This window comes from Labeo rohita, chromosome 15 (genome assembly GCF_022985175.1).
Source record: "Labeo rohita strain BAU-BD-2019 chromosome 15, IGBB_LRoh.1.0, whole genome shotgun sequence".
In the NCBI taxonomy this organism is placed as follows: domain Eukaryota; kingdom Metazoa; phylum Chordata; class Actinopteri; order Cypriniformes; family Cyprinidae; genus Labeo; species Labeo rohita.
Window position 1 is genome coordinate 15,939,084 of NC_066883.1, and position 22,605 is coordinate 15,961,688.

Here is a 22,605-nt window from a genome sequence, read left to right on the forward strand (position 1 = left end):
AATTGACCCTTATGACTGGTTTTGTGGTCCAGGGTCACATATTGTACGATTGCTAAATGTGTTGTCATTTAATAATTTTATCTCTGTCTTAAAGAGGTGTGTTTAGTTTTCTTTTTAAGTAGCTGCGAGCTCACCCTGCTGTTGCATAATCATCATAATCATAATCATGTCCAGTCATGCTTGTTTTGAATGTGATACGGCAACAAATTAGAGCAATTAGAAAAAGAACAGTTTCTACATAAAAACACCCACTACCTCTGCACTGTTCAGTTTCACTGTGGTTCTTATATTGTACACATAGAACTATATAAAATCAAATAAGTTCATCAAAGTTGTCCTAAGAAAAGAACAGGTATTGTTTTGGTTTTAGGACAACTTTGATGAAAGGTTTTCATCCACTTCAAATACTGACTACTGTATACATATACCCATACACATAGGGATCATGCATCCCTACTGTACTCAACATTGTACGTGTTGTGTGGTGCCTGTACACTACATGATGTACATTGCTGCTTATCTAACTGTATTAATTTGATATTCATTGGTATTTGATTATGTGAGAGCTGTTGTCCTTCTTATTTATGTCTGTCTATAGACTAACTCCTTATAAGAACAATTTTGCCAACAAAAAAAATAAAAAAATAAATAAAATAAAATAATAAATAAATAAATTCCTGTTGGGTTTTAAATGTGCCTAAAAATGATTTTCATACAATCATAATAATTATTTCATGGGCTATGACTGAACTACAATTATTAAATTATTAAAATACAATTTTTTAAGAAGTCTCTTCTGCTTAACAAGCCTGCATTTATTTGATGTAAAGTATAGCAAAAACAGTAAAATTTTGAAATATTTTTTCTATTTAAAAAGAGCTTTTCCCATCTGAATATAATTTAAAATGTAATTTATTCCTGTGATTTTGAATTTTTAGCATCAATACAAAATCAGCAGAATGATCCTTCAGAAATCATTCTGATATTCTGATTTGCTGCTCACAAAAAAACATTTATTATTATTATTATTATTATTATTATTATTATTATTATGTTGAAAACAGCTGAGTAGAATTTATTTTCAGGGTTTTTTTTTTTTTTTTTTTTTTTTTTTTGATGAATAGAAAGTTTAGAAGAACAAGATTTATCTGATTTTTTTTTTTTTTGTAACATTATAAATGTCTTTATCATCACCTTAAAGCATCCTTGCTAAATAAAAGTTTTAATTTCTATAATTTCTCAAAAAAAAAAAAAAAAAACACTGCAAGCCTTTGAATGGTATAGTATATAATATTACAAAAGCTTCTGATTTCAGATAAATGCTGAAATCAAGATCTTTCTATTCATCAAAGAATTCTAAAAAAAAACTGTTTTAAATATTGATAATAATAATGATAATAAATTTGAACACCAAATCAGCATATTAGAATGATTTCTGAAATTTAGCGTTGATCACAGGAATTAATTACATTTTAAAATATATTCAAATAAAGCAGTTTAAATTTAAAATATTTAAAATACTAAAATATTACAGCTTTTGCTGTATTTTGGATCAAATAAATGCAGGCTTGGTAAGCAGAAGAAAATTATTTTAAATTAATTAAATTCATTAAAAATCTTACTGTTCAAAAACTTTTGACTGGTAGTGCAGTTCTTTTTTTTTTGAAGTATATTTTATTTTCATTATTTTGTTTAGGATTCCACTGTTCTGTTATTTCAGCATTTTACCTCACAATATCACAAATCAGCTTGTTTCATCAGTAGAAATGTGCAGCAGAAATTGTGCTGAACATTTTACGTGCATCTTTAAATCTCTTTTCCAGTCTGTGAATCACTAGACATCATAATCCTACTGTAAATATTAGAAAATTGTGTGCAACATCTGAAATCACAATGTGTCCTTGTCAGTACAGTTGTGCTCAGTACAGTACCAAAAGAACCTAAACAGAGTCTACAATTATCTTTTCTTCTCAGACTTGACGTTTATGTGAAATGTAGTAAAAGTGAAAGATGTTGCTGGTCATTATGATGATGAGCTAGAAGAATTTTCCTCTTTGTGGGTGTAGAGATAGAGGGGGAGCCTGAACATCCATATATGGGCATGCCATCAACTTTCTCTCCCTATTGGCTACTAGCGTTTTGCAGCTGCTTGTCAACAAAATGGCCTTCCTCAATTGCTTTTCGAGGACCTACTAACTATTTCTGTTTTGGTGAAATAGTATTGAAACCCTGGTTGAATAACAGAACCGATCATTTTTTTTAAAACACAGTATTTACCAACATATTACTGTGTTCACAATAGACATATATCGTTGACAAAGCCAGATCAATATTGGGATTTTTGCTTCATTCTCGAGTTAGCGTACAAATGCTAACAGTCTACCTGCAAACCCTTATCGACCTCAGCTTTCATCTCTGATTATTTTTAAAACCACACAGGGAAATTTAAAGGACTGCTGGCTTAAATTTAACAACATAGCCACTTTTTTGGTTACAAAAACAAAGCTGTCGGAACGAAACCAGCGGAGATTTGGTCTCAGAAGAAGGTAAGCAGAAAAATAATTCTAGCAGAGCTGCTACTGTTTTAGCTTGGCTTGTTATTTATTGTTGATGATGACATCAGTTGGAAATGTTACAAAATGTTTAACACTATCAAAAATGTAAATCTTTGATATTGTGCTGTGTAATACAGAAATAAGCCGAGTTAGGAAAATATAATACGAAAATCAGCAAGCTGAGTTTTCCACTTCATGAAGACTTAGCTAACCAAGCTAAACATATGCTAATTACACACTGGCGCAGATATATAACAACAAGAATAAAATACATTCATTTTAGCAGAGAATATAGTAGTGTTAGTTATATTGCTACCGATTATTTGGGTTGACATGAATGCTAATTAAAACTGAAACAGAAGTTCGCTCGCTTTTTAGATGTTATAAAGCTGGCTAACAGTTTGCAATAGCTACTTAGCTAATCAGATTATTCTTGCCTCAGGTCAAATGATTCCAAACGCTCTGTATTTATTTCGACTCTTTACTGTTTTGAGTTAAAGTGTTAATTAAAAGTAAAATAAAGCACTGAAGATGGCAAGCGATTACGTTAAGACAAGGCATGGATTAAGTTGATGAGTAGGCCTAGTGAAGAGGAGAAGAGCTGGCTGGAAAAACACGTACAGATGCAATAAATTCCACCATAATTCACTTAGCATTTATTATGACCGTACAATAACATATTAAATCAATTATATCATCTTCCTGTTTGGATGCTAAAATATATTTGCGAGGGTGATCATTATCAATGGGAATGTTTGTTTTTATTTTGTCATTTGCTCTTAGTGAACGTTTGGTGTCTCTTTTGATTCAGTGCTTTAATACTGATTATTAAGTGGTTTAATACTGTCCTCTAGGACTTCCCAATAAGAGAAAGAGCACTGTTGTGGTCATATTAACATTTAAAAAGACAAAAACGAATTCAAACTTGTGTATAATTGCCATTCAGAAAATAAAGTGCAAAAAGTCTGCCCTGTGTTGTTTTCTCCTGAGTGAATCATCTCATCGGATGACTTGTTTAACAAGTCTTTTAACATTTTGTTGGTCCTCATTATCTAGAGTCATCAAATCTCTTAGTCCTTTGTCACAGTAATGGGAGATTTTTATAATCAAGGGATTGTTTTTCTCAGTAGTATTGATAATGAGTAGTAGTGATGATAATGAAGGTATGTGTGCGTATATATATGGATATATGTAACATGAAATGCAACTGCATGGTATATAGTATTGGACAGTCAATATTAGATCAACTTTCATAGTAGGCGTGTGTCATATTTCAGATTTTTTAAAAACGCATTGTAGGCTAGAAATAGGAGCCCGAAAGCATTTTAAAAGGCTATATCCATTAGTGTTGTGATACGTTTTCCAAGGTCTTTTCAATTGCATACAGTGTACAGCAAGGCTTTTCATACTTCAGGTAGTTTGCTGTGTCACAATTACCAAGTCTGTTTATTTAAGACACTGTGTCTCAAAATAATGTGTTATAAGGAGTCCTAAAATATAACACTGGTCCTCCTTTGCCTATAATTGCATTGTCTCTTTTGGCTAAGGATTGGATGTTGCACTCAATGGGAATTTATAAACTGTTGTGCAGATTATTGGCCAAAGAAATTGTGGGTTTTGTTACACAGCATTGTAGCCACCCAGAAGACTAACTTAAACTGATTGTATAACTGTGTACCACATGTGTTGGCATGCAATGGAATCTGTGAGAACCCATTTATTAAATGGTTTTGGCCTAAGTGTTGTTTAACATAACATTTAACAAAAGGTTTTAGACTAACTTAATATTAAAATCCTGAATTTAACTTTTTAATGTTTGGAATTTTAATTATGAAAGACTGGCTTGTAGAGATTGCAGATACACAAGCACCTTTAGTAGCATGCTCATGTCTGTTCTTGTTAGCTGGGATGATTAGTCAGTTTAACTGACTACTAAAATCCATTGACATTTGTATCAGTCATTAAATTAAAAGAATTGAGTGTAGTCTGTCAGCTCAGTCTTATCATTCGTCCGCCTGATTTTGTACCAATGGCAGGAAGGCTTTCCAACATGATTTTCCAAATTCATGAAAAATAATTTCATATATATTCAGATGTAGCATTAAATCCATGACAGTGTTTCAGAGAGGTTGTGTGTAATGCTTTGTGGACAGTGATAGCTGTCCTAAAAGAGCACATTCTTGATTTGAAGAGCAGTTGTGATGGCATGCATATTGCAGCAACACTCAAAATACTCAAAGCTTTTTTTGCATTTAACATTTGTTTAGCCTATGCTCAAGATAAAGAGAGATTTAGTGATTAAGAGCTTTTGAATTCATTGAATAAAATCCCAATCAACTAGCTGGTTTTAAAAAGCTGTGAGACAAACTTTGTGCAAATGAAAAAAAAGACAACCTGTGCATCCCCAGACCATCGATTTTCAACATAATAAAATTAAGATCTAGAAGAGCAGATTCAGTGCCCGGTTGCATAAAGCACCTTAAGTGTAATTTTCCCTTAAGATCGCCCTTATGTTTCCCTTACACTTAAGGGCGTTGCATAAAATATCCCTTAAATGTCACTTAAGGGTTTGTTTAGTTGAAACGTCATAGACCCTTAGAATTTCTATTAAGTATCCCTTAAACCCCTTTAAGTGTTGCATAAAGCCCCTTAGCTGTCATTTCCCTAAGTATAACATAAGGTATGGAAAATGTCACCTTAAGTGTTAAACAGCGCGCTGATTCAATCCACGATCGTCCTCTTTATATGTTAAACAGATTAATTTAGGCATTTATTCACATACAACCATTGATTAAATTACATTCACACATCATACCTCAAACAAGAGTCCGTCACACACGAGAACAAATTCATATTCAATATTTTATTCCTGTATTTTCCTACGTATTACCTGGAGATAACTTAAAAAACACACATAAACCGTATATTGTCGCAATCGTGTGTTTATTGTGTTTACGTTTCAGTTTAGCTGCAACGATTACTGCTGTATTCCATCATAACACTTCTATGAGTCCGGATTGGACTTTCATACGCTTCATAATGTTCACATCGCCTCGGAAACTCAATAAAATGATTTTTCAGAATTTTTCGTTTTGAGTGAATTATCAGTTTGAGTTTCCGTCTCGCTTGGTCCTTCTCGTTTATATTTGGTTTATATTTTGTTCTCCTTATCCGTGTTATACTGTTTTCTGTGAAAACTTACACCACTATCTGCATTACAAAATAACGTGTCCATAGCAACAATAGATTTTTTTAACGGCAAACCTTGAATCGCTGTCGTAAAACACTTAACGGTTTCCCTTTAGTAAGGGAAGTGTTTAAGGGATTATATGCAACACCCTTAAATCATCCCCTTAGGTAAGGGGAAATCATGCCTTAAGTTTCATACTTAAGGGAAAAACTTAAGGTTCTTTATGCAACCGGGCACAGCTGCTCAATATATCATTTTTGGAGAACAATGGGTGTGTTTACATTCATTTCAGATGATTCATCACTCTTATGACTTCATTAGTAGAGAGGACTTACTAGAGATGCTCATTTCTTGCTGTGATTCTGATTAAGACACTTTAACATAGCATTATTTGAATGCGGTGAAGCTAAGTCTACCTTTTTTTTCCTTTTAGTTCTCAGATGGAGTAATCTGTCCGGCTGGAGCCTGCAGACCTGAAAAGTGAGAATGAGTGGTGAATTGCAGAGTAGCTGCCCAGCATAGAGGCAGGTGTGCTCCAAATGGGCTCACAATGAACCGTGACACCTTTTCCCACATCCGGCTGTGGTGCCCACGCCCCTTCGGCACCTACTCCCAGAATAAGCCATACAGCAATGGTACAATCTGCAACGGAACAGCTACTACCCACTGCAAGGCTGATGATTCGGGGCTTACAACCATAGAGACCCATGGAGTCACTGAGGAGCAGGATGAGGATGTTGGCACTGAAAACACTCCACCAGATGCTACATCTACCCTTCTGGCTCCACCACTACCTGCTTCACCCTCTCCGAATTCACAGATGGAGGATGGCAGGGTACTGCTTGATACCTGGTATGTCATCAAACCAGGCAACACCAAGGAGAAAATTGCCTTCTTTGTAGCTCACCAGTGTAATGGTGCTGGAATTCCTAGGCCTAGTGCCATGAAAGTCAAGGGAAACTGGGCTACTGATTGTACCAAGGCGAAGCGCCGTCGTCGCTGTTCCTCTTATGACCCTCCCACTAGAGCTCAAAATGTTGTCGTTGATGTACCCACAGAATCCAACTCGACGGAGGATGGTGTTGGAGTTAGTGAGACGGATTTGCTTTCTGTGGCTGAAATGGTGGCTCTTGTAGAACAGCGCACAGCCTTGGCCCTTCAAGGTATGGTAGCGCAAGGACAAACTAGTCCTTATACAGTCCATCAGAAACCTGTTGTAATCCTTTCAGACCCCCCTTCATCTGCACCAGCTCCTCAAAATGACTTTGATCTGCTGCAGCAACAGCAGGAATCTCGACGGGTCGCTCAGGCTGTTGCACAGTTTGAATCTCGGCAGCAGAATCTCGACAGTACAACTTTGCGGCCTGAGCTGAATGCACAAGACCACATTCACACTGGTGATTCTGTGGGTGGTGCTCCAAGTCATGGACGAGGGGAAGTACGGATCGCTTTCCGGGTGTCAAGTCTGGACCCTCGCACTCAGTCGGAACCTGTCGGCCGGCCCAAATGCATGTTTATGAGTTGTGGAGTTGGAGGGGGGCAAGCAGGAACCAGGAGCAAAGAAAAGATCACTTGTGACCTCTACCAGTTGGTCAGTCCCTCATCTCGAGATCCAGGCGCCCTCCTGGCTGGCTCGCCAAAGGCTGATCCTCTCGGAGAAGGCATCGCTGACAGGCCTTCCTCCACAACGCCAGATCCTAACCAAGACCCTGCCTCAGGAGAGAAGGCAGCAGTTGCTCGAGAGCGGGTGACCGGCTTTCACGTTGAGGTTGTGGTCACGGGTGCAGTAGACCAGTGTGTCTTCTATGGGAAAGACAGCACAGAGAATGTTCAAGAAGAGACTGTATGTTTTGCTATGCCCAATGGGGCTAATTCAACTGATGCCTCAGAGGACCCACCTCCTGGCCAGCTGTTCTTTCTGCAGTCACCAGCTACTGAAGATGAGAGTTGCTCAACGGTAAACAATGGGATGCGGTCTTTAGATTGTGCAAACAACAATGGGCCAGTCGGGGCTACCGTAGAGAGGCCAGATTCCCCGCTGGCAACTGTGGATGATTGTTCTGATCCTCCATTGTGCCGCCTCTACCGTCATGTCTCCCATGACTTCCTTGAGATTCGCTTTCAGATCCAGCGGCTTCTGGAACCACGGCAATACATGCTCTCGCTTCCAGACCACATCATGGTCAATATCTTCAGCTACCTGCCCACCCGTTCGCTAGCGGCCCTCAAATGCACCTGCCATGATTTCAAGACCCTGATCGAGACCTACGGCGTGCGTGCTACAGACTCTCGCTGGAACCAGGACCCGCTGTACCGTGACGACCCCTGCAAGCAGTGCAAGCGGCAGTATGAGCGGGGAGATGTGTCGCTCTGCCGCTGGCACCCTAAACCTTACCACCACGACTTGCCTTATGGACGCTCCTACTGGATGTGTTGTCGGCGCACCGATAAGGACACACCTGGTTGTCGAGTTGGGCTACACGATAACAACTGGGTACAGCCATGCGAGCTGGTTCAGGCCCGCACCAAAAGAGACGATGGGAGGTAAAGGAGATTGTCAGGGGATTGTCATTTCTCTCCTGTTTTCGCTCTACTGAAACCTCATGCCACTGTACTATTTATGGTTGAGCTCGCCTCTTCTATCATAGCTTATTAACCTTGCTATCATTGTCAGTATCATTTCTTATCAGTGCACCATAGTTAATTCTCGGTCCCTTCAAGCGCAGACCGTTGTTCTGAAATTTGAAAGCCAATGCTGGTTAAATAAGGTAGGCTGCTGCATGGGACTAGTCTGAATTGGTTAGAAATTCTTATGGCAATCTTGGAAGACCAGCTCTGATTATGACCCCAACCTTGCAAAAAAAAAAAAAAAAAAAAAAAACCCTGCAGGCTAGATACAGGACTTGTGAGTATAACTTCAGGGGTTGTTGTCAAGTTTAATTTACTGTCCTTTTGGTCAAAAGCGTGCAAAAATGATGTCACTTTACAAATCCCTGATGTCACTTTGTAATCAACAGTTTGACTGCTTGTTGGATTTTTCTGTTTTTTGTGTGAATGTGAGTGAATAATATTTCTTTTTGTTGTTGTTGGGATTTCATTTTTCTTCTCTTTCAAATTGATTTCTGAAATCAGTCTTTATTTCTTGACCAAACCTTTCCTTTTACCTATCTCTTTGCCTGCCAGGCTGTCTGTGTGCTTGTTGGCAAAGGCAGCTTTTGCCAAAGCAGTAATTAGCTTCATGTGGCTGAAAGAAAAACAGCAAAGAACAGGACAACTCAAAACCTGATTCTAGCCTTAACCCTGTTTGTTCTGCTCATTCCACCAGTCTGTGAAATCTTACAAACAGAAACATTAATGCTGAACCCTCTGGTTTGGGAGACCGTTATAGGTTTCACCGTCAATCTGCTTTTGGGAATCTTGCCTCTAAAGTGAATAAAGTTATTTAAAACTGGAGTCTGTGCTATTCCTGTTCATGTGTATTAGTATGTCAACAGTCAAATATTTGAAATTCAATTTATTCCTATATCTTGATACACTTAGTTAGCAGCATAAATTTAATTGGTGTGTATAAGGTATAAATAAAAGGTGCACTGTGGAACTCTGTCCTCTATCACCATCTGTGGTTGAAATATAAAATTGCAGGTTTATTGTGGAGTTGTTCTGTTTCCTGTGCTGCTGCTAATAGGAATTGATGATTTTTAACCTGAAATCTTCCATAGTGCACCTTTTGTGTATACAGTGAACAAAGAACATTATGACAATCAATTTAAAAAAAGATCAGAGCTTTTTACAAAAGCTCTTATTTCAGTGACGCTTATATTTCACCCAAAAAATTAAATTTCTGAACACCCTCAGGCCTTCCAACATGTAGATGAGTTTGTTTCTTCATTGGAAAATATTCATAGAAATTTAGCGTTGCATTACTGTGCTTTACAGGGGATGCAGTAATCGTCACATCCCCTATCACAATAATTCACACAACTCCAGTCATCACCATTTATGTCCTGAGAAGTGAAAACAAATCCATCAAGACTTTTTAAACTTAAAACCATTGTTTCCAGCTAAAATACTTTATCCATAATATTTTCTCCAGCCAAAAAAGTAATCTCGTCTGAATCGGGAGAGAAATATGCATAGATCAAGCGCTGTGAAAACCGTTCAAAACAACTCTAAACAGATATGGACTTCTTCACTGGAGGAAGCGTTGCAAATTATGAATCATATATTTTAGCCAGAATTGGTCGACTAGATTAGTTTAGATTACTTGTGGACTATTCTGATATTTTTATCAGCTGCTTGGACTCTCATTCTGATAGGACCCATTCACTGCAAGAGGATTTATTGATGAGCAAGTGATATAACAACATTTCATGGCAATTTGTACATATTTTACAAAGTGGTTAATTTGTATGACCTCATACGAATTTGTACGTTTTTCGCTAAATCGTGCGTATTTTAAAATACTCCTAACCCCGCCCCTAAACCTACCCATCACTGGGGTTTAGACAAATTGTACACAATTTGTGAGGTTGAACAAATTTATGCAAATTAGCCATATACGTACGAATTGGTCATGAGATGGCGTTTGATATAATGATACATTTTTCCAAATCTGTTCCAACGAATTGGATGAACTGAATGAAAAATTCATTTTCGGGAAAACTATTCATTTAAATATGAGGTATCTTTTCTGTCTGACAGTGTTAACATCTCAAAAGTGAAATCTAAAATACCAATCCAAATCAGCATTTTTATTGATCCATTTAAATGACTGTTTTCACACATGGTATCAGGTAGTCGTTGATTAACAGATTTTTAGACTAACAAGAAGAATTCAAAGAATTTAAATCAGTGTTTCCCAACCCTGGTCCTGGAGTACTCCTACAGTACACACTTTGGATGTCTCTCTTATCATTTCATATTCAGAAGTTTCCAGACTGATGAGTTGAAAAGGATGCGTTTGATTAGGGAGAATCTTGATGCTAAAACCAGGGTTGGGAAACACTAATTTATGTACTATGATCGGTACTTTTCCTTCATGCATAGTAACCCCAGAAATAAACAGCCACAGACATCATTATTAGAGCATTAGCATTGACTAAATTCTTCCACAGTGGGTCTTCACTTATGTCAGGTAGTTGTTTGGATGCTTCAGTCACTTCCTCTTCTGTGGGCTCTGGAGCCTGAGTATCACTTATACCGCAAAACCAGCCAATAATCTTCATCATAATGGAGCGCTCACCACGTTCAACTATGGCAGAGAGAAAATAATTAAAATATATATGTCATTACAGAGAATTTAGTTCGACCCTCACCAGGGGTGTCCAATCCTGCTTCTGGAGGGCCAAAGATTCTGCAAAGTTCCAACCTGCCCTTGACTGGAAGCTTGTAGTTATCCTTAAAGGATTAGTTCACTTCCAGAATAAAAATGTCCTGCTTATTTACTCACCCCAATGTTATCCAAGATGTCCATATCTTTTTTTCTTTAGTTGAAAATAAATTAAGGTTTTTGAGGAAAAGAATTCCAGAATTTTTCTCCATATAGTGGACTTCAATGGTGGTCAGTGGGTTGAAGGTCAAAATTGCAGTTTCATTGCAGCTTCAATGGGCTCTACACAATCCCAGCTGAGTAATAAGGGTCTTATCTAGCGAAACGATCGTCATTTTCTAAAAAAATAAAAAAATAATGTATATACTTTATAACCACAAATGCTCATCCTCACACATTACATTGCTACTTTGGAAAGGTCAAGCACGGTTAGTTCTTCATCTGTGTACTTCAGTTCAAAAAAGTAGGGTAGGGCAAAAAATGTCATGTTCTCCTCCAACTTCAAAATCGTCCGATGTCGTTCTACCTTTTTTTTTTATATGAAGGGTGTTTGACTTTTTTTGCACTCTCGGTTTGTAAACACAGGGTCGGTACTTCTGCCTACATTACGTACGTAATGCGAGGTCAAGCTAGTGCAAGATGAGCATTTGTGGTTAAAAAGTACATAAATTTGATTTTTTAGAAAATTACCTACCATTTGAAGCTGCACTGAAACTGCAATTTGGTCCTTCAACTTGTCTATCCCCATTGAAGTCCACTATATGGAGAAAAGTTCTGGAATGTTTTCCTCAAAAACCTTTATTTCTTTTCAACTGAAGAAAGAAAGACATGAACATCTTGGATGACATAGGGGTGAATACATTATCAGGGAATTTTCATTCTGAAAGATTTTGATTAGATGATTCAGGTGTGTTTAATAAGGATTGTAGCTTATCTCTGCACGATGGTGGCCCTCCAGGAGCAGGATTGGACATGCCTGACCTACACATGCATTTTGTCTACAAAAGTAGATAAATAATCTTACTTTGATCCTCCTCAGTTACGACTTTTTTCTTTTCATCTGCCTCTCTTCGAGCTCTCCTTCCTCGTTCCTCCTCTTCCCAGTCCAGATCGACCCTTTCTTCTTTAGAATGTCGCAAGGTAAAGACAAGGCGATGGAGCTTGACAAAGAGAAAAGGTAAATGTTATTAATAAAAATAAGTATTCCTAAGTAGCTTCAGCAGTAGTTAAAACTTCTTACATGTTTGTCCTCTATGGGTGGAGTGTTGTAGCTTATGAAGAGCACCAGAATACCAGTGCAGAAGAAGAGCAGCACTGCAAAATAAAGGTAATGAACTCCACATATAAGTTTTGGGCAGTTGGTGGGAGAGAGGCAGCTTCCTGAGCCATATGCAAACTCGGGTATCATACGACACAGACCCATAACCAGTCCTCCCATCAGGCCCCAGAAAGCCCCCTAAGGAACAAAAGATGAAGATACAAGCTTTTAGTAAATTCGTGTTCTGATGTGGCATTAAACGAAAGACTATGTATAAAGCAGACGGTTACTTACTGATTCGTTGACCCTCTTCACAAAAATGGCAAGGAAGAAGACTGCTGCAATAGGTGGCGCTAAGTAACTGGTCACAGATTGAATATAATCAAACAGCTGACCGCTCTGGGCTGCCTGGACAACTGGGATCCAACAAATGCTAATGGCGACAATGCAGAGTATCCACACCCTGTTACAGAAGTTAATACATTTGTTCAAACAATGAGAATAATGGAAAGAAGGAGATGCAAATATTTTGTGCATTTGGACATTAGTTGAACTGAAATTACAATGTATAATTACTTAATTATTTACAATTAATAATATTTTTCTTCTCCTTTATAGTAGTTTCTATGTTTGGTGAAATTTCGGAATAGGTTTGAGAATGATCCTACCTGATCTCGTCATGAAAACGTACCTATGGGAACTTTTTTGCAAGACGCAAAATACATATTGCCATGTACATACCGTGACATTAGATGTGAAATACCCACTGAGTGGTGCTAAAAGAGTGGGTTTTTCCCCTGGTACGTTTTATGTTACATTGGTTTTGTACGTTTTACTGCAGTTCTGACTTGAAATGTCCGTTGAGTGGCGCTATGTGGTGTTTTAAAATATCGTACCATCTGCACTACACCTAAACATGCCCGATAGTATGAACAAAAGCTAATGTGGCATAAAAAAGGCAATTGTAAGCATGCCATTTTAGCTTGTTTTTTGACCTCTCGTCTTTCAGCTCTTTCATCATAAGTCATGTTTCTCACTATATTCATACCCAAGGATTCTGTATCCTAAGTCCAATTCCATGTTGGCTACCGAGCAAGCTTGTTTTGTCCGGAAAACTAAAGATGGAGCTGTAATCATAACTGTGTACGAAAACGATTACAAGTGCTTGCTGTTTTACGGCCTCTAGCGTAATTTCGTATTGGAAACTGCAGTGATATGTACTTATTGGTACATATTTCATGTCTTCCCACAGGTACGTTTTCGTCATGAGATCAGGTTAGATCAAGAAGTTTTTTTTTATTTTTGTAGGTTTGTTTTTTTGTTTGTTTTATTTATTTATTTATTTTTGCTGTTTAATAATGAGGGGCCAGTTGTTTAAAAAGATTAATCTGGATCAGAATGATCTAGATTTGGAAATTCCATGTTTTGCTATCCAGGATCAGGATTTTGAATAACACAAGCTGACAATTTCCCTGTTGAAAAAAAAAAAGCAAATGTGCTGGTATGTTTTGAAACTTGGCTGCTGGTTTGAGCTGGTTTAAGCCGGTCATGTGTTATTCATGAGCTAGTTTAAACTGGTCATGTTCTGGTCCTAAACTGGTCCTGAGCAGGAGCTAGTTGCTTAGGACCTTCTTAGGACCCGCTAGGACCAACTTAAACCAGCTAAGGACTAGCTTTAACCAGCTCAAACCAGCAGCCATGCTTCAAAACATACATAACCAGCATATGCTGTTTTTTTCAACAAGGTTAATCCAGATCAAAACCAACGTTGGATTTTGTGATCTAATTAGATTTTAGAATAATTTTGAACGAATTTTCGACATTTGATCCAATCCAATATCTGAAATCCGATCAGATTACTTTTGAACAACTGGCCCGAGGTTATGAGCGATAACAAAACCCAATCTCATGTAAAAACTAACAAATTCTGGCAAAAATATTATTTGGATTTGTATGATTTGTATGAAAACATAGCTAGGGAAAAAAGCCAACTATTGATGGGTTGTAAGCAGATTTTGCTTATTTAAATTTGCCACCAATTCACCAAAATGGAAATGGGTTATGCATGAAAGTTTTGTGGAGATAACTGGCAAACTCCAGAGAAAAAAAAGAAGAAGCTTTTGTATGATTTGATTTGTATGAAAACATATCTAGGAATAAAGCAAGCCCTAAACCCAACCATCAATGGGTTATAAGCAGATTTTACCCATTTATGTTTGCCACCAATTAACCAAAATGGAAATGTTCTGAACTGCATGAGAGTGTTGTGGTGATAACTGGCAAATTCTGGCAAAAAAAAAAAAAAAAAATTGTACGATTTGATTTGTGTGAAAACACATCTAGCAAAAAAAGAAAGCCCTAAACCCAACCGTCGAAGGCTTGTAAGCAGAATTCACTCATTTAAATTTGCCACCAATTCACCAAAATGGAAATGGGTTATGAAATGCATGAGAGTATTGTGGAGATAACAAAAATGGAAAAGTTGCTTGATTACTTGAAACACATTCTAATGTCCTCAAAAGCACCATTAAACAGGAATTAGAACAAAAATGAATAAATTCAGGAACAGTTTGATGCTATTTGGACTATTAGATCAACAGTATACCTCAACACAGGCAGGCCTTGGCTGTGAAAATGCCATTAATTAGAATTAATAAAGATATAAATTAAATGGTTCCAAACCTTCCTACAATCATGAGCTCTTTATCTCTAGCTTGAGGCCGAATACGAGTCCAAATGTCCATGGTGAACAAGGTGCTACTACTGTTGAAGATTGATGCTAGTGAGCTCATGAGAGCTGCTAACATGACTGCCAGCATTAAACCTCTGAGACCTGTTTAGGGTTTGATTAAAAATGAAAGAAAACAGGAAAGAATTAGGTGTAAACAGAACAGCTTGTTAATTCAGTTGAACTGTGAAGAAGATAATGATCATTTTAAAACACCGGAAAAATAAATTCTGTTAATTACCTGTTGGCATTACAGAAACCACTAGTTTGGGATAGGCAATGTTGGAGCAGCCAACCTCTGTGCCACACACTTCCTTACAAACACCTGAGTCCACACAACCTACTTCATCTTAAAAAATAAATAAATAAAAAAAGATATTCCTTGATTCCTCGATTGTAATTATAAAGATGTGGTATTATGTTCATTTTAAAATGCATACCAGGGTAAAGCACTCTGCTGATCATGCCTGGAAACACCATGAGAAACATAGGGAGCAGTTTCAGGTACCCACACAATATACATCCGGCCTTTACATGCGTCAGACTGCGGGCGGCCAAACAGCGCTGCACAATTACCTGCAGAGCACAAAATATAATGCAATCTGAAAAATTAAGTAAAGAATATAACAGAGTTGCATATTTTTAATTCTTTATCCTTAAAATACCTTGTCTTTACCTGATCAGTACACCAGTACCAGCTACCAATAATTGCAATGCCAAATAACACACCAGGCCATGGCAGGTCCCCAGTCGTGGGATCCCTAAGTAAATGAAAGGCATCCTCGCGTGGAGTGTAACAATGTTCGGAGATGCTAGAATTCCTCTGAGATGGCAAAGCTAAACTATACTTCTCCAGTAAAGCACTGTATCCTCCAACTTCATAGAAGGCTATTGACAAATGATAGACAACATAAATAGCATTTTATATATAGTAGTTAATCTGTTCTGACATATGTTATTCATACATTTAAACATTGTTACATTTTGTACATTTTAAATTTAAACTTAAACATTTTTTTGTAAACTTTTGCACATTCATAAGGTGCAATATGTTTGTGTTAAAAAAAAAATCCAGGTGTGCTGTTACAAGGTTGTGCTCGCTGGCCTATCCAAACACATTGCTATTATTTCATACCCTTTTCCTAGTTCATAAGTGTGAACTGAATACTTTTGGAAATAAAATATTTCATTTTTAGGTTTACAGACATTTCCTTTAACCCTAAAACACACCACAATGCAAAGCTGAATTAAAAATATTTGTAAAACACCTGTGAAAAATCAATACAGAATCCGTTTTGGTCTTTTCTTAAAGTGAAATACTACTAGCTAAAATTTTTTTTTTTTTTTCTAAATCGAATAGTATTTAGACAATGAATTTTGAACACTAAGCAAAAGATACTTACAGAATCCCATAAGGACGAAAGCTCCAGCAATGATAACAAAGGTTTGGACAGTATCTGTATACATCAGTGCAGCCAGTCCTCCTACAGAGACATTGTATGTCAAATATTAGAGATTAACATCTATCATTAAATACAATTAAAGCATTAATATTTCTTGCACACAGTTATTACTGTCCCATTTCCAAATAGGTTAGGTACTTGGACCATTTTTTATAGTATAGGTTTAGCTTGTCTATCTGCTTATAAGAGATTTTTTCGAATGCAGCCACTCTAGCAAGTTCTACTACCCATTCCTGAAAGGAAGGGGCATCCTGTGATTTCCAGCTCCTAAGAATTATTTGTCTGCCAATCAGTTAGCTGGTTTGGACCCAGGATTTTTTATTTGTGTCTCTTATTTCATTGTCTGTCCACCCACCTAATATAAACAATCTAGGACATTTTGAAATATGAACATCTAAAACCAAGCAAATGTGTTCATGAACTCTTTTCCAGAAATCCCTACAGAGACATTGTATGTCAAATATTAACACATTTTGTGGACCCAAGGCTCTTAACAGATTATTTGTTCCAAAAAGGCTAATTAATGTCTGGATGTGACCATGGACAACAAAACCAGTCATAAGGGTCAATTTTATGAAACTGAGATTTAAATGATCTGAAAATTTAATAAATAAGCTTTCCATTGATGTATGGTTTGTTATTTGGTTGAGATTTATATGAAAATCTGCAATGTGAGGGTACAAAAAAAAAAAAAAAAAAAAAAAAAAATCGAAATATTGAGAAAATCACCTTTAAAGTTGTCCAAATTAAGTTCAGAACAAAAATCTATCTAGCAAAACGATCTGTTATTTTCATAACAATAATACAATTTATATCATTTTTAATGTCAAACGCTCGTCTTGTCTTGCTCTTCCTGACCTCTGTTTTTTTTTTTTCCGGTTCGTGACACTTAGGGTATGTCGAAAAACTCCCATCTCATGTTCTCCCTCAACTTCAAAATCATCCTGTTTTACCTTTTTTGTTAAAGGTGTTTGATCTTCTTTGCATGTTCATTTTGTAAAGACTGGGTTGGTACTTCTGCAGCGATGTAGGATGATTTGATTTTTGAAGTTTAGGGACAAAATACGATTGGAGTTTTTCGACATACCCTAAATGTCTTGAGCCAGAATACACAGAGTTCAGGGAGAGCAAGGCAAGAAAAGTGAGATTAAAAATTATTATAATTATTATTATTTTATTTATTTATTTATTTATTTTTTTAATGAAAATAACCGATTGTTTCGCTAGATAAGACCCTTCTTCCTCAGCTGGGATCATTTTAAGCTGCATTTAAAATGCATTTTGTAAGTTCAAACTCGGGGCACCATAGCAGTCCATTATATGGAGAAAAATCCTGAAATGTTTTCCTCAAAAAACACAATTTCTTATCAACTGAAGAAAGAAAGACATGAACATCTTAGATGATAAGGGAGGTGAGTACATCTGTAAATTGTTGTTCTGGAAGTGGACTTCTCCTTTAAAGTTTCTTTGGATGAAAGTGTCTGCCAAAGCTGGAAAAAATGTAGAGGGGAATGAGATGAATCAGAAGCTGATTTTACCTGTGACAGTATAGAGTGCTGTTATGCAGAGTAGGGCAATCACTGCAACATAGATATTCCAGCCAAGAGCCTGCTGTATAAACACTGCTCCTGAGAACATGTCAACCTATGCTCAGTGAGGAGGAGAAAAGTCAGAGAGAGAGTGAAATTGGTGAAGACAGCAGATTGTGATTCTTCATTTTACCTTATCCAGACACATAAGTATACTTACAGAAATCTTTGTGAAGATGTAAAGGAAAAGTGAAATGATAGAGAGATACAAGCTAATTCTAGTCCCTCCGAATCTTTTCTTGAGGTACTGCGGCATTGTAATCACCTTTTTGAATAAGAGTAGGTATATAATCACTCATGTTATTCAAATTAACAAAAATTAAATAAATAAAAATAATAATAATAATAATGAACATACCCCTGCAGTTAAATAAACAGGGACGAACACCCAGCCCAACAACAAAACAATGAATAATGCCTGTAAAAAAAAGAAATATTCCAAATAAATAATTGGAATCATAGTCTAATTTAAATTTAAATCACAGTTTTGTACATATACAGTGTATTCAGAAAGTATTCAGACACCCTTCACTTTTTTCCATTTTTTTTATGTTGCAGCCTGATACTACAATTGTGTTAAATTAATTTTTTTTTCTCATTAATCTACACTCAGTACCTCATAACGACAAAGTGAAAACAGAATTTTAGAAATGTCTGTAAATGTCTGTGAAAGAAAAAAAAAACTAAAATATCACATGCACATAAGTATTTAGACCCTTTGCAACAACACTTGAAATTTAGCTCAGGTGCCTCCCATTTCTCTTGATCATTGCTGAGATGTTTCTACACCTTGATTGGAGTCCACCTGTGGTAAATGAAATTTATTGGATATGATTTGGAAAGGCACACACCTCTCTACAGGGCTCGAAATTAACTTTTTTACTTGGTAGCACTGGTAGCACCAAACTAATATCTAAAATCTGCATTAAAGCTAAGAATGTAAAGATGAAGTTTAATTGGATATGTAACAAATGTTGGATAGAACGGCTCACTGTATCAGCTCACAGCAGTCATATACTGTGTAGTCATATATTGTGTAGTTTTGTAAAGAAATGAAACAAGTTGCACCACAACAATTACTGTGCTCTCACAAATGCTCCCAAATATGTTTTGAGGTCATGCAGATTAAATTCTGGGAGCATATGCGACCAAAACGGTCGCAATTTTGAGCCCTGCTCTATAAAAGGCCTCATAGCTGACAATGCATATCAGAGCGAAAACCAAGCCATGAGGCCAAATGAACTGCCTGCAGAGCTCAGAGACAGGATTGTATTGAGGCACTGATCTGGGGAAGGCTACAAAAAATTTTTCTGCTGAACTGAAGGTTCCCAAGAACAGTAGCTTCCGTAATTCTCAAGTGGAAGATGTTTGGCACAGCAAGGACTTTTCCAAGAGCTGGTCGCCCAGCCAAACTGAGCAATTGATGGAGAAGGGCCTTGTCTAGACTGGTGACCAAGAATCTGATGATCACTCTTGTTGAGCTCCATGATCATATATGCCAGGGGTGCCCAACCCTGTTCCTGGAGATCGACCTTCCTGCAGAGTTTAGTTCCAACCCTGATCAAACACACCTGTCTGTAATTATCAAGTGCTCCTTCAGATCCTAATTAGATGGTTCAGGTATGTTTGATCAGGATTGGAGCGGAACTCCGCAGGAAGGTCGATCTCCAGGAACAGGGTTAAGCACCCCTGATATATGTAGATGGAGACACCTACAGAAGGACAAACAGCACTGCAACACTTCACCGATCTGGGCTTTATGGTGGTGTGGCAAGACTCAGTCCTCTCCTCAGTGAAGACACATGGTGTTTTCATGATGTATCTTGGAATTTGCAAAATGGCAACTATAGGACCCTCAGACTGTGAGAAACAAAATTCTGTGGTCTGATGAACCTCAATTCTAAGCATCATGTTTAAAGGAAACTAGCTCTGCTTATCACCTGCAGAGTAGCATCCCAAAAGTAAAGTGTGCTGGTAGCAGCCTCATGCTGTGGGCGTGTTTTTCAGTGGCAGGGACTGTTCAGGGTTGAGGGAAAGCTAAATGGAGCAAAGTACAGAGATGGCCTCAATGAAAACCTGTTCTACAGCGCTCAGGATCTCAGACTGGGCCGAAGGTTCAACCTTCCAACATGACAATGACCCTAAGCACACATCAAAGATAGCACAGGAGTGGCTTAGGGATAACTTTGTGAATGTCCTAGAGTGGTCCAGCCAAAGCCCTGACTTAAACCTATCAAACAGAGACCTGAAAATGGCTGTCCACTGAGGGTCACCTTTCCAACCTGACCGAGCTTGAGAGGATTTGCAAAGAACAATGGCAGAAAATCCCCCAATTCCCGACGTGCAAAGCTTGTTGGTAACGAAAAGTAATTTTCATTAATAAGATTATATAATTTTATACCTTTTATTCCTTACATACATTTAACTAGACTTAAAAATTATTGCTGCCAAAGGTGCTTCAACTAAGTACTGAGTAAAGGGTCTGAATACTTTTTTTTTTTTTTCAATAAATTTACAGACACTTCTAAAATTTTGAGGTGTCATTATGAGGTACAGAATGTAGATGAATGAATTTAAACAACTGGCTGCAACATAACAAAATTTTAAAAAAAATGTGAAGGGGGTCTGAATACTTTCTGAATGCACTGTATTCTGTAAAATAGAAATATTCAAAACAAATAACTGGAATTAATTTAAGGCAGTGTCTTTATATATATATATATATAACTAATAATATATATTGAATCTAGCTTACATTCCATTCGAAACCCCCGACAGCTATTCCACTTGCAGCTGCTGTTCCTGCAAGACCAACAAAATGACCACTGCCAATGTTGCTCGCAAAAAGAGAAGTTCCCACCTGTGTGTGTGATATCAGAGAAATACATATGTAGAAAAAGGACAAAGCTTTAAAATAAGCAAAATAATTTTCTAAATAATTTTCCTATGAGAAGGGTGTAAATATTTCACAAAACTGTGACTTAAGACCTAAATTACAAATCTGAAATATAAGTTTTTAATTAAACATTTAATTATTATAATTTAATAAAGTTAATACTCACAGGCCACCATACCATAGTCCGACCTGCAAGAAAGTAGCCACCTACTGTGCCACGATTAGTCCTAAATGTAGACTTAAGAAAAAAAAAAAAAAATTATTAAAATCATTAATTATATAATTTATTTAATTATATATTTTTTCTACATTCAACATAAACTCAAAATGCTATCATTTTAACAGACATCCAATCCAGTTATATGCCACTTTACTTTTTGTTTTTTAGTAAAAACAAGTTTTTACTAACCCATATTCCTACTGCAATAACCACCAAAAAGTAGCCGACGATCACACTGATGTCAGCTGGATTGTTGATGGTTACATGTTTCGCTGTAGTGTTTTCCATTTTTGAAGACAGACAGACACGATGCTGATATTATTTATGAGAAGCCAGGACATGAAACAAATCCAACGGATGAGGCACTTGAGGAGAAAAACTTTTCTTCATACAGGATTTGAGGGGAAAATCCATGATCTTTGCCCAGATGACTAAAAAGCTGATGAAGGAATATTAACAACAATAATTAACTTATTACTAGCCATTCAGAAAAGAGTAAGCATTAAATGCTAAACTTACACCTTAAGTAATACCGCAATACTTTTAGTAGAAAACAAAACAATGTATCACTTAATTTTTTTTTTAATTATATAATTTTATAAGCATATTTAAAAGTATTAACATTTTTTCAAAAGCTGAGAAACACCCTTGAGGTGCAAAAAATTGCAATTACATTTTTTTTAAAAGTAATTTTCATTAATAAGATTATATAATTGTATACCTTTTATTCCTTACATGCATTTAAATAGACTTAGAAAATTATTATTTTTTTATATATTGGCCTTATTGCAGTATTATACATATATCTCTATATATGTGCTAAAACATTATTTTATTTAGCATAGTTTTTCTTTTTGCTGATACATGCAGAATAATATTTTCTCCCATTTTATCAAATGAACGTTTGTGTTTCTCATCAATGTATAGCACTTAAAATAACGTTCAGTATTCATAGGTTTGCAATATATCACTGATTAATAGTCACTGGTCTGTACATTAAAAGTAACAGTTTCCCATAAGTACAGTTCCAGCCTTATTTGGAAATTACTAAGAAGAGGAGGGTAAACTCTTTCATGGATGATCAGCTTGTGAATGCATCAGTTGTTGTCACTAAAGTCTGGTTAATAATCCTGCACTTTGGTGTGTGACATTATCATTACTTCACTGCTTTTCAAATGCAAAAACAACTCATACTTATATTTACAGGACAAGCAACAAAGAAACTTCTGTTCAATTTATTTAATGCAAACCAGAGCACAGACTTTCCATTCAAACAATGTTCAATATTTGACAATTCCAGGTCTTTAAAAACAAACAGACCTGTTTGACATCAGATGAAAATACAGAGTCTCTTTGTCTCTGCGAAAATGTTACTGT

The 22,605-nt window shown here is 36.6% G+C and overlaps 2 protein-coding genes across 2 annotated transcripts; one reads left to right on the forward strand and one right to left on the reverse strand.

Moving 5' to 3' along the window:
• Positions 1-2,137: 2,137 nt before the first annotated feature.
• On the forward strand, positions 2,138-9,198 carry fbxo46 (F-box protein 46). The gene is made up of 2 exons (XM_051128928.1): positions 2,138-2,546; positions 6,179-9,198. Exon 2 carries the CDS (start codon positions 6,296-6,298, stop codon positions 8,291-8,293), a length of 1,998 nt encoding a protein of 665 aa, XP_050984885.1. The 5' UTR covers positions 2,138-2,546; positions 6,179-6,295; the 3' UTR covers positions 8,294-9,198.
• Positions 9,199-10,077: 879 nt separating this feature from the next.
• Positions 10,078-21,626, reverse strand: slc5a2 (solute carrier family 5 member 2). The gene is made up of 15 exons (XM_051128931.1): positions 21,418-21,626; positions 21,175-21,246; positions 20,868-20,972; positions 18,471-18,530; positions 18,273-18,377; positions 18,062-18,167; positions 16,464-16,544; positions 15,737-15,948; positions 15,501-15,636; positions 15,302-15,409; positions 15,015-15,165; positions 12,627-12,795; positions 12,315-12,530; positions 12,099-12,234; positions 10,078-10,996 (listed from the first exon to the last, which is right to left on the reverse strand). Exons 1-15 carry the CDS (start codon positions 21,514-21,516, stop codon positions 10,782-10,784), a joined length of 1,971 nt encoding a protein of 656 aa, XP_050984888.1. The 5' UTR covers positions 21,517-21,626; the 3' UTR covers positions 10,078-10,781.
• Between the last annotated feature and the right edge of the window lie 979 nt (positions 21,627-22,605).

Coding starts and splice junctions, on each gene's coding strand:
- slc5a2 (XM_051128931.1), bottom strand. CDS start 21,516: ATGGAAAACACTACAGCGAAACATGTAACCATCAACAATCCAGCTGAC. Junction 21,247..21,417: donor TTATTGCAGTAGGAATATGG/GTTAGTAAAAAC, acceptor TTTTTTCTTAAG/TCTACATTTAGGACTAATCG. Junction 12,796..15,014: donor GAGCTCATGATTGTAGGAAG/GTTTGGAACCAT, acceptor CTTCTGTAACAG/GGTGTGGATACTCTGCATTG.
- fbxo46 (XM_051128928.1), top strand. CDS start 6,296: ATGAACCGTGACACCTTTTCCCACATCCGGCTGTGGTGCCCACGCCCC.